The sequence below is a fragment of the Halteromyces radiatus genome (assembly GCF_025201355.1).
Source record: "Halteromyces radiatus strain CBS 162.75 chromosome Unknown BX664scaffold_10, whole genome shotgun sequence".
In the NCBI taxonomy this organism is placed as follows: Eukaryota; Fungi; Mucoromycota; class Mucoromycetes; order Mucorales; family Cunninghamellaceae; genus Halteromyces; species Halteromyces radiatus.
The window spans coordinates 241,781-257,784 of NW_026251696.1; the positions used below are offsets into that span (position 1 = coordinate 241,781).

Sequence of the window (16,004 nt, forward strand, 5' to 3'; positions counted from 1 at the left end):
GGATAAAGATATATGAAAAAAAAAAAAGTATGTACAGCCGATTTATTAATTGTCAAAGATATATATATATATTTACTAGCATCACTAATACTACTGGCACTATTTATTAATACTACAATACCATAGTATTACCGACAGTTCTAATACTAATACTGATTATACTGATACCAATGCTACTTGGTTCCTTTTATATAATTGATCAAGCTATCTACATCCTTGTGAAATTCCCTTGATGCGATCCAATCCGATAAGAAGCCAGGCACCCATCCGCCAGCACTTGATTGTTGTACGCAAGTCCATTCCACTATTTTTGAATCACTATCCATTTGTTGTTGTTTTTCAGAAACATATTCCCAAGAAAGATATTTACCACGAACATAACTTTTCTTTGCATATTCTTTTGTTGCCACGGGTTGAGAGACCACCAAGAAGGAATGAGTGTTGGGTAATTCACGTGTTGCAACCAATTCCACAAATTCCCGAGGAGAAGCCATGGATGCCTTGAACCCAAGCCAATAAATACCTGCTTCTGTTGTTGTATCTTTTACTAATAATTTGAGTTGTTTGGCTTCTTCCAACATGACCACATATTTGGGTTCATTCATTGAATGATTTTCAAACAAGACTTGTCGTATTTGATCGTATGTAATATCAGCATGTTCACTATGTCTTTGGATAAAATAATGTCGACTGGAAGAAGTTGTTTTCCTATTCAATGTCGTTCCTTGTTGTTGAGTGGGTGGAAGTCGTTGTCGTCGCGTGGTAATAGTATCATCCTGACGAAAGATAGGCCATTGATGAGATTGCTGAATAATATCCAAAGCTTGCTCAAAAAGAGAGTCTAAATAGTGTTGTAGTTCTGGTTGTGTCATAGCAGCTAATTCTGCTTCATCAATAGATTCAGTCATTGTATAAAAATGTATACAATTAATAAAAAGAAAAAGAAGAAAAAAAAAATTTAGTAGTTCCTCCGCGGAAATGGGAAAAAATTGTCGGTGAATGAACTTTTTGCTTGTGTAGTTCATGCTGAACCGTTTTTTCAGGGGAAAAAGAGAGAGAGAGAGAGAAAGCGATCGACAGAATTTGGAAGGAATGATGATGATTTAAAAGGGTCCAGTTGTGATTGAGTTTCTCCGTAGCATCATCACTTGATGTCACCTTTCCTTTTTTTTTTCTATAATTAAAAAAGAATCATTTGAAATCATTCAAATGAATTTGGTTTTCAGTACTATAAAATTAGCATCGGATCATTAGTGTCAGCTGTATGACAGCGCTGAAGTTTACGTAGCATTGGCTGATATATGTACACAAAATATTCTTGTATAAACAGAACATTATAGTTAATAATGATTCAGACACCGCAAAAGCTTATTTTGGTTCTTTATTTTACATAAAAGCTAGCTTTTTTTTTTCTCTCTTTTCCTTCTTCTTTTTTCTTTTTATATATACAACCATGACTCTTGAATCAATTCCTCCTCCTGGTTATTCATCAACATCAACTCCAGCAAAATTCAACAAGGACCCACCTCATGAAGATACTGTTGCTTCACCTACATTAAACAAAGTTGTAACAGTCACCAATTGCTTTTTCTATCTATCGTTGATAGAACGTTTTTGGCGCAATATGGATAGAATGACACTCGATCAACAACGTTTTTACTTGGCTCGCGCTGAATTTAGATACGAATTATGGGTTCGTTATTCAAGCGGCAAACATGCGATGCCTACTCCACCTTTAGGTAAGTAGATCACAATATATATATATAAGTATATGTATATACTTAGAGCTTTTGGATCGCTAATCTTCATTCTTTTTCTTCTTCTTAAGATATTGCATATGTATGGCATGCTCACTTGTTATCACCATTCCGTTACTATGAAGATCTAGTTCTTCGTCTTCCATTCGGCAAAAAGACGTTTGAAACTCACTTACCACTGAGGTCTTTGGTAGGATACTTGAAATGGCAAGTACTCAAACCTATATCTAACTCCCCTCTTTTTTTTTTCCTTGGTTTTTACACGTTAGCATTATGGTCACGGCTCGGAAGAATCACTCAAGCTATGGAACTCCATATTTGGATCAACAGGCGAACCGTATCATCTGAATATCGATAACATGTACGAAGGTTTCTTCCATCGCAATTGTTTGAAATGTAATAATGAAATTAAAATTCCTTGGTAAGCCCAGTACAAAAAAAAAAAAAAAAAAAAAGAGAGAATCTATAAACTAACCATTATTTTATCAGGACCATGTATGTAGATTATCGCTATGGAAAAAACACGACACCTTTTGATCATCCATGTGGAGTGAACGGACAAATCAATTTCTTGGATGTGGCGCGAATCAAGTTGGAATATGACCTAACATTCAAAAAAAATAAAGGATCAACCGTTGCGTAAGTATTATTATCTTTTAATTTGCTTACGTTGTCAAACGCTGATTATTTTCTTTTTTCTTCGCATGTGAATTGGATGTTATAGAGGAACTCTTCTTGGACCAAATGGGAAACTAAAGAAAAAACCAAACAAGATGGTACCATTGATTCAACCCATTCAATATATCGATCCTCAACAAGAATTGGATTACTCTTATGAACTTCAAATCGAAGATAAGCTTAAAACTCTTGGAATGAAATATGAACACGATGCAAATGGTACGATAAAAACCCAAAAAAAAAAAGTAAAATCACATCGTCTCTGATCTTTTTTTTTTTTTTGTAATTTATCAATTAGAACTACTATATGCCATCCGAACATGTTATCAAAGTAACCCATCACCATTCTCAATCGATCTGATTCATGCTGTAGCTCGTCAACGCAAATTCTATGATAGTGCCATGGCAATTGATTGGGCTCCACCTAAAGGCTTTATTTCAGGCATCCGCCGGTACCATGACTTTATGCTATTGATGAAAGACAACCCTACATTGATTGCTGTGCCTACTATGGAAATTGATTGTGCTTGGCATCTGCATATGCTCCATGCTTCTTCCTATCGACAATTTACTCTCAAGTATTTAAAACGTGTCATTAATCATGATGATACAATCCCTGAACCAAGTTTGAAGAAATTTGCAAGTGATACCAACAAGGCATGGCTCAGATTCCCAGTCACTTACATGATTACGGTAATAGGATATATATTTATTATTAGGTATCAAGCAGACGAAACTCACTCCCTCTTTTTTTTTTTTTTTTTCTTAACCGGAATTCATCATCTTAGAAACTTCAACATGTGAAAGAAACAGATACTTATCAAGCGAAATTGACTATTCATAGAGTAGGATTTGGCTTGGAATTCTATCCTGGAACAATTCAAGTAGAGGAACGTGATCGAAAAAAAATAGCTACTTTGATGAACGAAGAGTATGTGATCAGAAAATGATATTTAAATCATGGATACCATTGCTGATATTTACTTACCGCGTTGCTATATATTCTTTTTTATCAACATGTAGGCTTAGCAAGGAAGGAGGTAGCAAATCTGTCAGTATCAGTGCACATTGTCATGGTAAGGAAGCAATCATTATCATGACATATTTTGGTTGTTTTCTTACAACGTTTATTCTGTATTTTATAGATGTCGCCAAGTCATTCTATAGTGATGACAGTAATATTGTAAGTAAACACATAGTTATTATTATTATTATTTTTTTTTTTTAGTATGGAATTGATTCATCCTATCATGCTGGCACTCACCTTTCTTCTTTTGCATTCTTTTTTTTTTTTTTTTTGATAGGATCGATTGAAAGATATGCAAGATTTTATTGCAGAAGGCATGAAGAAGACATCCTATGGATATATTGGGTACGTAAAATAGATAAGCTAGACAGCAGAGCTCAAAACTGGAATGAAAGACATATACTATAGAAAAAAAAAGGTGTTAATATTTTTTTTCTTTTTTTTTGGATTTATTTGGTGATATCAAATAGAACGGTTAGTTGTGGAACAGGTGGAAAAGGTGCCATCTACTCAAGTGATGATCGGAACTACAGTGGAGCCAAGATCACCAGTTATAAGGACAAATGGTACAAGTTAGGCGATGGCAATTCAAAACTTCAAAATCAATATCGAGATCTAGATGGATCAAAATGTACAAGCGAGCGTTTCAGGGACGTTGCCGCTCCAGCCTACTCGCTACAACGTAGAAGATCTCGTGATGATCTGGATATTTATACTGGTGTCGCTGCTGGCATGTTTATCTCCTACCCAATCGTTATGTTTGGCTCTTATGGCGCTGGCGCTTGTGGTGGTGGTGGTGCTTTTGGTGGCTGCGGTAATGGTGCTGCTTGTGGTGGTACTGGCGGATGCGGCGGTGGTGGTGGATGTGGTGGTGGAGGATGTGGTGGTGGAGGCGGAGGATGTGGTGGTGGTGGAGGTTGCTAGTTTACCAATTGCCACCAAGAATCAACGGATTGCCATATCTGATTATCCGATCATACATATTCATTTGTATCAAAATATCTAGTCTGGTATCTATAGTTTAATACAATCTGTATTTATATATTTTATATCTATCATTACTGCTACCTAATAATAAATATTTATGTTTAGGCCACTTGATTTTATTTTTATATCATATTGTTATTATCATGATGTTGTACACATTTGAAAATATCTATCATTAATATCCTTTTTTTTTTCTAATTCCATTCTTCATAATTCGTCTTTTTTTAGGTATCTAATTATTTCGACTTTTTTAGAAATATATGAGAGTTGATGGTGCTAATTATTTCATAATATTTAAGTGATTTAGTGGAGACACGGATGTTGGATTGTTATTAGTTTACGAGAATAATGATGATGATCATATATAAAACGTATTGGAATACCCAACGTAAAGCTCAATTCCTCAAAAATTAAGGATGCCCTCAGAATGAGTCATTAGTAGAAGAATAAAAAAAAAATGTCCTCAAGTCTGTGTCACTTTATAATTATGATTTGATGGATGTGATGATGAATGATGGATAGTTATTCACTATAATGACGGATGACATGTGATGATACATGACGACAGAGAATGAATGATGGATCATGGGCCATGGATGATGGATAATAGTATGATATACGAAAATCTCTTGGGTGACACCTTAAGAGATAACTAGCATCCATCCAATACGGAAAAAATGAAGAATCCTTTTTTTCTTTTTCTGTATTTCTTCCATTTCATCTTTTGAATAGATGTCGATGAAATGAATAGAAAATAGAAAAAAAAAAAAAAAAAAAAAAAAAAAAAAAAACTAAAAGCATGCATATCACATAGAATAATCCAAAAATAGACACGATCACTATAGAAACAAAAAAAAAAGGAATATGAAGGACATATTTGTTTTATTAAAAGTGATGATCCATTGAATGAGAAAAGGAGGAAAGGATCAAAAAAAAATGTATATAGAATATAATAGATAAATAAATATAGATTCAAATAGATATAAAAATGGTATAGAACAAATTGGGAGGGAGAAGAAGAAGAAGAATACTAAAAAAGAAAAAAAAAAAGAAAGAGAAAGGGAATAACACTATGGATGGAGATCAACCGTCTCGTCGATAAGCTAATTGAGGTTGAATACCAGTTGAAAAATTCATAGTAGAAGGTTGCATCATGGGAGGTCTTTGTTGTTGTTGCATATCCAGGTTCATATCATTCAATGTACCACCACGTATTCGGTACATTCCCAACATATTTTCCAATTCTTGAATCCGATGTTGACATTTGTTGACTTCTTCATGTAACATACGTATATGTTCGACTGATTTCCTCAGGATGGTACCTTTGTTATTCTTGATAGCATCTCTTTCCGGTAATAATGTTGATAATTCAAAAATCCGTTCATTGATATTATCCCTTCGTCGTCGTTCCACTGCATTATGAGATTCTCGTCGTCGTCTTTTCTTTTCAAATAATTGTTGCATACTATTATTAAAAAAAAAAAAAAAAAAAAGTTTCATGAGCCGAAATTTTCAACGTCAAACCTTAAAATCCCATCACTTATTCGATCATCTTATCCACAAATTGCCCTTTTTTTTTTTATTTTCCCTTCTCTCACGTGTTCCATATAAACACTTTCTAGTGTTGGCCAACTACGCTGAAATTCAAATCATCCTTTTTTTTTTTACTTACTGTTGTTGTTGTAATTCGTCATCCAATGTACCAGAATTGGGAGAAACTACATAATCACCATTATCATTGAGATCCTGATCTAAATTATTGGAAGCTGTGGCAGATGAGGATGGATGTGGTGAAGGAGCAGATGAAAGAGTCCAATCATCATTGTTTGCATAATACGCATTGCTACTTTTGGATGATGATGAAGTGGATTGTTTTGGGAGCGGTGATTGTTGTTGTTGTTGTTGTTTGTAATTGGAGGGAATAGGTGTTGTATCATACATATCATAAGGTCTTCCAGGTGTATTGATGTTACTGGTATTACTTATTGTTGGTATTTTGTTACTGGGGGTTGGACTGACTGAGTTTAAAGGGTTGTTAGTATAGCTTGGCGGTAACGTTGGATACGACGAAGAAGATCGGTCACTCGTTTGTTGTAGCATATCAGTGGGTATAGGCGATGAATCCAAAGAAGAAGTTGTTGCTAAAGGTGAATTAAAAGGTTTACGATCCATACCAACACCAGTATTCGGAGGTTGTTGCTGTTGTTGTTGTTGTTGTTGCTGTTGCTGTGATGACTGTGGATTAAAGTTGGAAAGATGAAACGGAACGTTATACATTGAATATCTATTAGAATGATACAAAGTAGATAATAAGAAGAATAAAAAAAAAGAGGTAGATAATAAATAGATAAAAGGAAGAAAGAAAAAAAAAAGAAAAGAAAAAAAAAAGAAAGAGAAAGAGAAGAAGAAGAAAAAGAAAAAGGGAACAGGAAAAAGAGACAAAAATAAAATAAAAGAAAAAGAACAAAAGGGTATCAAATTTTTTTTTTATTTAAAAAAAGAAAAAAAAAAAAAAAAGAAAGCGAGGGAAGTGGAGTGAGAGCTTCTATCCTATGACGTACTAAAAAACTATAAAGGTTTGTACCAAATAACAGTTTGCCCACGAGAACACTTATTTGGTACAAACCTTGTGATCAGGATCACGGGCTGACCCTTATACTACTGCTTTTCTTGAATATTCATAGTATCTAAATTAAGAAGATCAAAAAAAAGTGTTTAGTGCTTAGTATATATTATATGTGTAGTTTAGTGTTATTATTTGTTTATCTATATCTGTATGTATGTATACATATTTGTGCGTTTACCTATATCTAACAATGCCTTCATCTTCTTGAATTTCCTTGTCTTCAACCATCCGTTGTATTAGTCCCACTTGTATCATTTTTTCTTCAAATCGATTCACTTCTTTCCAATGAGTATCACGTAAAGGAATCATAAAATAAAAATCGTTTTCCATAAGTTTTTCCACTGCCACAGGTAAATATTCCGCGTGTTCCATTTCATAAAGCAGATCACTGGCAATCACTATACTAAATGTCCTATTGTTCCATTCCGTTTCTTCTATAGAGGTTGCCACCTGAATAAAGTCCAGTTTTGATACTTGACAAGTAGAATGATTGAGTTCCACATTGATAGCCACGTTTTTTAAGACACTTGGATGATAATCAGTTACCGTCACTTTGCCTAATCCATCTTTTAACTTTTCACATACAAGTCCAACAAGTCCAGTTCCTGTACCAAGTTCAAGTACTTCTCGATGTTGTATGTCAGGTATGATATTTTGTTGCAAGAGTTTCCTACATATATAAAGTTGAGCTTTCAATCAATATCAATAATAATTGTTAACTTACTTTGCTAATAAAGGAGCAGCACCCCAAGTTTTGAAACCAATATCATTTCCTATATAACTTGGTTCATGAAGTTTAATTTGAAGTTGGTTCAAATCACCATTAGCATCAAGGAAAGGAAAGTGCCAAGTTCTTGTCAAAGCACCAGCAGCTTTTTAAATAAAAAAAATGAAAAAAAAAAGAAAATTCAATGTCCGTTTTTGGCAAAATATATATACTTCTTTGAAATTTTTTTTTTTTCTACCTCCTCTACCAGATAAATGAGCCAATAATCTTGCAGCCATTTCCATTCGTTCATCATCTTGTTCATCGTTAGCCATTAATTCACCAGAAACCATTCTTACCAAAGTAGATCCCACTAATTGATTTGCTCTGCTGATATCTCTCCAAGTCACCCGATCAGGGAAATTAGTTTCTAATCCATCAGGCAACACTTCCAAGTCGATATATTGATCATATGATCTTGATACTAATCCATCCACTGTTTGAAGCATATCTGTCATTATCTTGCCCATTGTATTGGTATCACCATTTTTACGATGGATATTAATATTCGTTACTTGATTTTGAATGGTTTCAAGTATTTCATAAGGTAACACAAGTAATGACATAAAAAAAAAGAAAAGAAAAGAATTATCAGTTAACAAAATAAAATATAGAAAGGAGAAAAGAAAAAGAGAAAATAAAAAATATTTTCCCCTCTTAGAGGAAGTGACCGGAGTTTGTTAATTACTTCTTCTTTTGCTCTGATTGGTTTGTCCTGTTCACTGGCATCCAACTGTTGCCCAGCCACTGAGGTCCAATCAAATCAAAGTGTTCTCCTTTTTTTTTGCATGGTTGACAAATGGCATCATCATAAGGTAACATCATCATCGTATCGCCATAGAGGTATCGACTTCATCATAATCTTATTGATTGTTAAACCACAAAACAAATAAAAATAATAATGATACTGTGAGATTGTATCTTCTCTTTACTCTTTTAAAAAAAAATGGCACCATGAACTTTGTAGGTCTCCTAACCGATCATCATCTTCTTCTTTTAAAGATAATATATACTACAGTATCTATTTTTTTTTTCTTTTTTAATCTACACGGAAAAAATGATTGTCAAAAATTAATATTAAATTAAATGCAGAAAAAGGACACGATTTGAAACAATCACGCTTTCTATTCGTTGGACAGGATTTGCGGTTGTAGTGGGGTACAAGTATCAAAAGTCGGTTTTGACTCCGCATGTGCTGCTAAGATAAAAATTTCCTTATTTCCATTTTTTTTTTTTTTTGTTCCCTTTTTCTTTCTTTCTCGTCTTTCGATTTTTTTTTATTTTGGATACCATCACCGAATGACGGACAGTACAGAAACAAACAATATCGAAAATACACCTAAAGGACATACCCCTGATCCTTTTACCGCTCCTCAAGAACAATCTAATGTCAACAACTGTGGCTGTTGTGGTATATTCATGTTGCCTTTGGCTGCTCTTGGTGGATTCTTTGACCAACTTCTGCAAAAGGGATCACGAAAATCATAATGATTTTATTTACAACTTTTAGACTTTTTCTTCCATCTCTTTTTTTTTTTTTTTTTTTTTTTTGTCTTAGACAACTCATATAGTATAGATACCCTTCCCTCTTCCACTAATGTTACTTTTTTTCAATCTACTCAATATGATGATGCCATGTTTGCCTTTCTATATCATTTTTATAATTTCGATAATAAAATTCTATACACTATTTTTATTCAAAAAAAAAAAAAAAAAAAAAAAAAAAACTGACCAACTAACCCTGAGACCCATTTTTTTGTATATGATATCAATCAGAAAGAAGGAAGTGTATATGCATATAAGATGGATGGAGTGTGTGTATATATATATTAGAATATGAAATGAAGATAAAGTAAATAAAACATAAGTGTAGGGATAAAGAAAGAAAAAGCCTAATATAAATCGTTGGAAGTATTGTCTACACAAAAACCTTGACCATGTAATACCTTGGACCGAATCTTTTCCAATTTTTGTCGTGTTTCCATTTCTTCTCTTTGAGCCATCAGTATTTCTTCAACAGGTACCTGTCGTAAACCTGTATTATCTTCTTTGTCTTGATCCTATATTTTCAATATATATATAATTAACCAACAAGTTCATCTTACTTTTTCAACACTTTACCACTTCGCCTAATAGTACAACATTTTCACCACGAATCAAAAAGATACCCCGAGGAATATCACCATAACAGTTTCTAACATATATCCTTTCGATAGTATCCTGTAATACCAAGTTGGCTATAAAAAAAAAAAGAGTAATATTAACAAACGCGATGACATTATCCATCTATAGATTCCTTTTCCCATTTTTTTTACCAAATTGATCAAATGACCGTAAAGTACCAATAAGTTTACGTCCATCTCGTAGAACAACCATAAGTTTTTCTAGTCCAAATAAAAAAAGATGTGTATGTTTGAATAAAACTGTTTTCCTTATTCTGTGTCACTACTATCATAGGTCTATATTCAACCACAAAAAAAGGACTTACTATCAACACTATCAATCAATCCTGATGATGTTGTAAAAAAAGGACCACTACCAAGTTCCATGTTGATATATATATTAATTATAAAATTCGTGTACGTGAAAGAAAGAGACAAAAGAATGAAAGAGAAAAAAAAAAAAGAAAAAGAAAAAGAAAATGTTCAAACCCTTTGTTCCACTCTAGACGAAAAAAAAAAAAAAAAAAGTTCAATGTGTGACTTGTCGGAATTCCGAAGCATATATTACTTTTTCTGAGCAGGACAATCCCTGATTGCTTGATTATGTGCATCTACTTGTTTCAGATGAAGGATAGATTTTATTTGTGTATGTGCATTTACCCAAAAAAAAAAAAAAAAATCCAAACAGCAAGGAAGACAGACAACCAGAAACCAGAGGTACAACAAGATCAAGAACGATGAGGAAAATGTGGAAATAAGAATCAATATATTCTGTCGCGTGTGACTAGATGAACAGAAAGAAGAAGATACCAACAAGGAAGCAGCCAAAAAGAAGCAAATGATTTTTTTGTAGAAGAAAGAAAGAAAAAAAAATAAAAAGTGTCTTTTATATTATTTTTTTTTCCTCCAATCACATTGAAAGTATCAAATAATGATGATTATTCTATTAAATCAAATGAATGATCCAATCATTATATGTCATAAAATAATATATAGAATTCATATATCACAATATAAAATAAAAAGGTCGCTTGTAAAAGTAGATTTTACTAAGAGCATAATAATAGATGATCACGGAATTCTATTAGTGAATTGGCGGACGTGGAAATCATCACACTGTGGATTTTTCCAATTGGCTGGTGTTCTTTTGCAACGCCAAGTCCCTTTGTTTTTTCTTTCCTTTTCTTTCTTATTACTTTTTTTTTTTTTTTTTTCATCTGAACAATGTCACAACCTGACTATAGTAATATGCGGAAAATCGTTACAGGAGACATTGTGATCAAATGTAAGTTTTTCTTTTTGTTAATATATCAGTTTTATAACTCTTCACATCATCCTATTCTGAAAAATAGGTCGTTTTGGCAAAGATATCCGTCGTCTCACTATCAATCAAGCGCCAACTTATGACGAGTAAGTGACATATTATCAACATGCTAGAAACCTGTTCTTATCCTTGATATTTGATATTCCAGATTATGTCTCATGATGTGCCGCATCTTTAAGCTACCCAATACCGAAGATATTACTCTCAAGTATACTGATAACGGTAGGATACTCCATATACTCTAAATTGCACAAGTCATTCTTATTACTGACTATATTCTTTATTATTATTATTATTATTATTATTGCGATAAAATAGAAAACGATCTGATCAGTCTTATAGGTATGTTAGGGAAATGTGAGAGAGAGAGAGAGAAAGAAAAGATAATATATGTGAAAGTAATAGCATTGACCTTGTTTTTTTTTACCTTTTTTTTTTTATTATTATTAGATGACAATGATATTACGCATGCTATTTCTCAAAGCAACCTATTGAAGGTCACCATACTCGACAAGGTAATGATAGAAAAGAAAAACAAAACAAAAGAAGGATATCTATAGAACGGGAAACACCTGACTATGTTCAGTATAGGCATCCTTAGATACCGTGGCACCAGGAGTTCTTCCAGAAGATTTGCGGTTACAATTGACATCTCTACGTGATTCTTTGGATTCTATTCTTCGATATGTACCTGACACTAAAAGCGGTGGTTCTCAAGCCCCTCAACCAGGTAATAAAAAAAAAAAAAAAGAAATTCGAACAACAAAGTGATGAAACAAATAACTGGTTTTATTTTTTATTATAGCGATTGATCCCAAGTACAAACCTCTCTCTTCTGCTGAATTAGGTAAGGAGAAATGAAAAAAAAAGGCGATGAATGATGATGACTGGATGGTGGTACCATTCGAATTTCATTTGTTCTTATTATGATGGTTGTACTTAGCTCGCTTTTTAGATGAATCTAATGGACCTAGATCGAATCTTGCTTCAAAAGGATCAACTGACGCGTTGAGTACTAGTAGTAATGGAGAAACTGGAAAACAAACACCTACTATCAAGAATAACATGTACTTACCACCAGGAACACCAAAACAAATGCCAATGAAATCACCTGGTCTTCAATCAATGCATCAATCTGGACAATACGGTCAACGACCTTCTCCTTTGAACTATCCTTCTTATGGTCCTCCTCAAGGTTCTCCTTCAGCACCTGCTACACCTCAAAGTGGATTCCAACCTAACAATGTCAATAATAAACTTGCTGGTCCCTTCATGAATACTCGTCCTCCTCCTCCACCTATGCAACAACAAGGTCAGCGTCAGCAAAATGGATATATTGTTCCCGGCACTCCTCTTTCACAACATCAGATTCCTCTGCATCCTCCTCAACAACGTCCTCCTCCTCCTCAACAACAACAATCCACCTCTACACCTCCTCCTCCTCAACAGTTACAGTCTCAACCTCAAGTCCAAGGTCAACCTCAACCTCAACCTCCACTTCAACAACAACAACAACAACAACAGCAACAGCAACAGCAGCAGCCTCCACTTCAACAACAACAACAACCACAACAACAACCGCAACAAGCCCAACAACCTCAACAAGTTTCTCAACTACCACCCCAAGGCTCTGTGCAACAACAACCCGCTCCATCATCGCAAATCGCTCCCCAAAACCAGCCTCCAGTACAACAAGTGCCTCAACAAGTGCCTCAACAACAGCAACAACCCTATTATTATCAACCCAACAATGGACAACAACCCCCTCCTCCACAGACACCACAACAGAATTATCGCCCTGCACCAGGACCTGGTAATAGATGGTAGACCATCGTTTGTTGGATCCAGCCTAATCTCAAATGGAATGATGGACAATTAGTTAGATATTTATATTTAGTTAGTTACTATTCTTTTAATGATATCCACTTTATCCTTCATTCATCTATCTCTATTATTTTCTATATATCTAACCAGTGTATTGTGATCTTTTTTTTTTAACTATAATTTTGAAATAAAACACTTTTCTTTTTTTTTTTCCATGATCAGTTGATCTGTTCTTTCCTAGCTTTGATGTCTTTTTCAATGATATAAACAAAGTCTAATGTCATTCATGTTTTTATTATTATCCCTATTTGTGATTGTCTTTTCTTTATTATCAGTAAGTGGCATCATCACTCTATATCAATCTCACTATGGAACATATATGATCGGATGTTAGTTACTATTCTGTCGAAACAAAAAAAAAAAAAAAATCAACCCCACTTTATGATCCATCCCTCCATTTTTTTTCGAGTACATCCTATACATCATTGTATCCATTGAATGACTGATTGAATAAGAACAAAAAAGAACACGCCATCTTTTTTTTGTCATATCACCTAAACGATCACTGACTTTTTTTTTTGAATCATCACTCTAGGCAACAACTATCAAAATTATATATATATACATAAAATAACTTTTTTTATTGGGTAACAAATATACAAGACATCAAAAAAAAAAAAAGGTAAGTGGAATATAAAATAATAACTATATACAATATATGAAAACACAGTGATTACGACCAAGAGCTTGAGAGAAGATCCTTTTGCATATAATCATCCGCGGAATTGGTGGAATAACCAAATAAGCTGGAACGTCGTCGAGTATCAATATAAATGGCATCCGTCAAAGAACGACTACTATCTACTGTCTTGATACCCACGGATGTTGTTGATGGTGATGTTGGCATGGATCCGGTGGAATATGATTTTGATAACTCTTCATCACTGGTTCGTACATCGATCTTGGGTACACTACGACTTCTTTCAGTATTATTATTATTATTATTGGTATTGGAAGTGTTGTTACGTAAAGTATCAATGATCTTTGAAAACATAATATAAAAAAAAAGAGGGGAGGAAAGAGAAAAGAATAGAAAAACAGAAAAAATCTTTCTAAATAAAGTATTAAAAAAAAAAATGAAACCCCACTGCTGAGGTTCAAGTAAAACTGAACCAATGTTAATGCTTCCTTAATGGTTCTTTATCAATCGTTTGCACCGTTAATGCAATCATGTGGAACAAATAAAAAATCGTTTAAAAAAGATTACCTAAATTGGGATTTTATTATTATTTCTATTCTATCATTTGATCATCTACAAGCATATTATTAGGATTCCAAGCTTCACTCCAATTCGATACCACGGAGGCTTCAATATGACTTTGTTTGGAAGAGGGAGGTACGGTAAAGAAGGGGATTTTGCCACTGTTCCAATCATTCAACACATGTCGAGCTATTTGATGTATATCGGCCACACCACCTTTTAAAAGTTTCCCACGTTGTTGAGCCAAAAGGACCAGGAATTCATGAGCATTGTTGAAATAACCAATATTGTAAAGAGCCATTAAACTAGCTGTTGTACATCGACTAACAATCACCTCCACCGGCGTCACAGGATCTTCCAATAGTTCCACCTTGATACAATTCCGCAATGCAATTTCAGCATCCGTCTGACCATCTTGTCCTTGTTGAGCAAATACAATCCCAGGACAATCTAATAACTTGATATTTTTATCCAATGTAATTTGTTGTGCCACTTTGGTAAATCCAGGAGTAGAACCTACACCACATACTTTGGATCGTTTTAAAGAGTTGATGACGGATGACTTGCCTACATTTGGATAGCCAATGATCCCAACCGTGATCGATGTTTTGATGTTGATGTTACGTGAGTAATTCTTGAGTAGTTTGACCAAGGTATCTGCACCAATACATTCTGATGAATTCAACAAGTTTTCCGTGGCAGTTCCTGTGGATACTGATGATTGTCCTAAATTGCTACGTTGATTTTGTGTCGATGCTTTAAATGCAATGGCTGGATATTCATTTCGAAGGTATTTTAACCATGCTTCCACATTTTCTTTAGGTACAAGATCTAGTTACAAATATAATCCCACTTTAGTCTATCTCTTTTTTTTTTTTTTTCTTTATCTGAGATTTACCTATTTTGTTCAATACCAAAATCACTTTCTTATCCAATCCACTATCCATGATCATTCTTTCCACATGTTTTGTTCTTGTTCCTAAAGGATCACGAGCATCCAAGATTTCCAATACAACATCAGCATTTTCAAGCACTTTGCGAAATTCACGGAAATAAGCCTTTTTCGAGTTATCCTTTTGTCCAGTCGCTGCGGCATCCATTTGCATCTTTTCATCCATCAAAACTGGTGTAGAGTCATCAAAAGCTTGATGTTGACGTTCGGCATTGGCTACCATATCTGATAAAGAAATATTACGTTTTTGTTGTTGTTGTTGTTGTTGTTGTTGTTGTTGTTGTTGTAAATGTCGTTGTTTCTTTTGTTCCATACGATCTTTTAAAGACTATAAAGAAGTGTGAATGTTTTAAACTTTACTAACATGTCATTCTATTACCTTGGCTCTGGCTTCGTCCTTTTTGATCTTCTTTTGTTTCAAATGAGCAAGATTGGGAAGTCCAGGGTCTTTCTTTTTCTCTAATAAAGGATACCCATGGATTTAAAAAAAGAAAAGATCAATCAAAACTATCAATATATATATATTGATACTTACGAACACCATTGAGACGTTTATCCACTTTTTTATCTAAAAGATTGAAAAAGAGAAAGAGGTGAATATATTGATCTTTTGATTCATTTTTCTTTATTTTACTTAAAG

General features: G+C 33.8%; 8 protein-coding genes across 8 annotated transcripts; 2 read left to right on the forward strand and 6 right to left on the reverse strand.

Annotated features, from left to right (window-relative positions):
* Nucleotides 1-16: 16 nt before the first annotated feature.
* Nucleotides 17-915, reverse strand: BX664DRAFT_342531 (uncharacterized protein). Its single transcript, XM_051547162.1, has one exon. The coding sequence runs from the start codon at nucleotides 906-908 to the stop codon at nucleotides 174-176; it is 735 nt and encodes a 244-aa protein (XP_051396230.1). The 5' UTR covers nucleotides 909-915; the 3' UTR covers nucleotides 17-173.
* Nucleotides 916-1,444: 529 nt separating this feature from the next.
* Nucleotides 1,445-4,552, forward strand: BX664DRAFT_37626 (uncharacterized protein). The gene is made up of 11 exons (XM_051548728.1): nucleotides 1,445-1,739; nucleotides 1,829-1,947; nucleotides 2,027-2,178; nucleotides 2,247-2,396; nucleotides 2,482-2,654; nucleotides 2,734-3,128; nucleotides 3,224-3,366; nucleotides 3,459-3,511; nucleotides 3,581-3,618; nucleotides 3,740-3,807; nucleotides 3,933-4,552. The coding sequence occupies exons 1-11, from the start codon at nucleotides 1,454-1,456 to the stop codon at nucleotides 4,384-4,386; spliced, it is 2,031 nt and encodes a 676-aa protein (XP_051396231.1). The 5' UTR covers nucleotides 1,445-1,453; the 3' UTR covers nucleotides 4,387-4,552.
* A 738-nt stretch (nucleotides 4,553-5,290) lies between these two features.
* Nucleotides 5,291-5,914, reverse strand: BX664DRAFT_342533 (Myc-type, basic helix-loop-helix domain-containing protein; the record flags this gene model as incomplete). The annotated part of the gene is made up of 1 exon (XM_051547163.1): nucleotides 5,291-5,914. A coding segment is annotated over one exon (382 nt), but the record flags the coding sequence as incomplete, so codon positions are not given.
* A 119-nt stretch (nucleotides 5,915-6,033) lies between these two features.
* BX664DRAFT_37636 (uncharacterized protein) lies at nucleotides 6,034-6,969 on the reverse strand. Its single transcript, XM_051548730.1, has one exon. The coding sequence runs from the start codon at nucleotides 6,724-6,726 to the stop codon at nucleotides 6,118-6,120; it is 609 nt and encodes a 202-aa protein (XP_051396233.1). The 5' UTR covers nucleotides 6,727-6,969; the 3' UTR covers nucleotides 6,034-6,117.
* Nucleotides 6,970-6,971: 2 nt separating this feature from the next.
* Nucleotides 6,972-8,442, reverse strand: BX664DRAFT_286797 (putative methyltransferase-domain-containing protein). Its single transcript, XM_051541721.1, has 3 exons — nucleotides 8,041-8,442; nucleotides 7,800-7,947; nucleotides 6,972-7,745 (listed from the first exon to the last, which is right to left on the reverse strand). Exons 1-3 carry the CDS (start codon nucleotides 8,405-8,407, stop codon nucleotides 7,250-7,252), a joined length of 1,011 nt encoding a protein of 336 aa, XP_051396234.1. The 5' UTR covers nucleotides 8,408-8,442; the 3' UTR covers nucleotides 6,972-7,249.
* A 1,128-nt stretch (nucleotides 8,443-9,570) lies between these two features.
* BX664DRAFT_342541 (LSM1 protein) lies at nucleotides 9,571-10,468 on the reverse strand. Its single transcript, XM_051547164.1, has 4 exons — nucleotides 10,330-10,468; nucleotides 10,157-10,225; nucleotides 9,963-10,078; nucleotides 9,571-9,901 (listed from the first exon to the last, which is right to left on the reverse strand). Exons 1-4 carry the CDS (start codon nucleotides 10,388-10,390, stop codon nucleotides 9,734-9,736), a joined length of 414 nt encoding a protein of 137 aa, XP_051396235.1. The 5' UTR covers nucleotides 10,391-10,468; the 3' UTR covers nucleotides 9,571-9,733.
* A 737-nt stretch (nucleotides 10,469-11,205) lies between these two features.
* BX664DRAFT_342547 (uncharacterized protein) lies at nucleotides 11,206-13,369 on the forward strand. Its single transcript, XM_051547165.1, has 9 exons — nucleotides 11,206-11,288; nucleotides 11,356-11,413; nucleotides 11,476-11,549; nucleotides 11,646-11,669; nucleotides 11,778-11,842; nucleotides 11,919-12,057; nucleotides 12,133-12,174; nucleotides 12,283-12,850; nucleotides 12,902-13,369. The coding sequence occupies exons 1-9, from the start codon at nucleotides 11,228-11,230 to the stop codon at nucleotides 13,152-13,154; spliced, it is 1,284 nt and encodes a 427-aa protein (XP_051396236.1). The 5' UTR covers nucleotides 11,206-11,227; the 3' UTR covers nucleotides 13,155-13,369.
* A 1,074-nt stretch (nucleotides 13,370-14,443) lies between these two features.
* BX664DRAFT_270136 (P-loop containing nucleoside triphosphate hydrolase protein) lies at nucleotides 14,444-15,587 on the reverse strand (the record flags this gene model as incomplete). The annotated part of the gene is made up of 2 exons (XM_051541080.1): nucleotides 14,444-15,243; nucleotides 15,311-15,587. 2 exons carry the CDS (start codon nucleotides 15,585-15,587, stop codon nucleotides 14,444-14,446), a joined length of 1,077 nt encoding a protein of 358 aa, XP_051396237.1.
* Nucleotides 15,588-16,004: the final 417 nt, after the last annotated feature.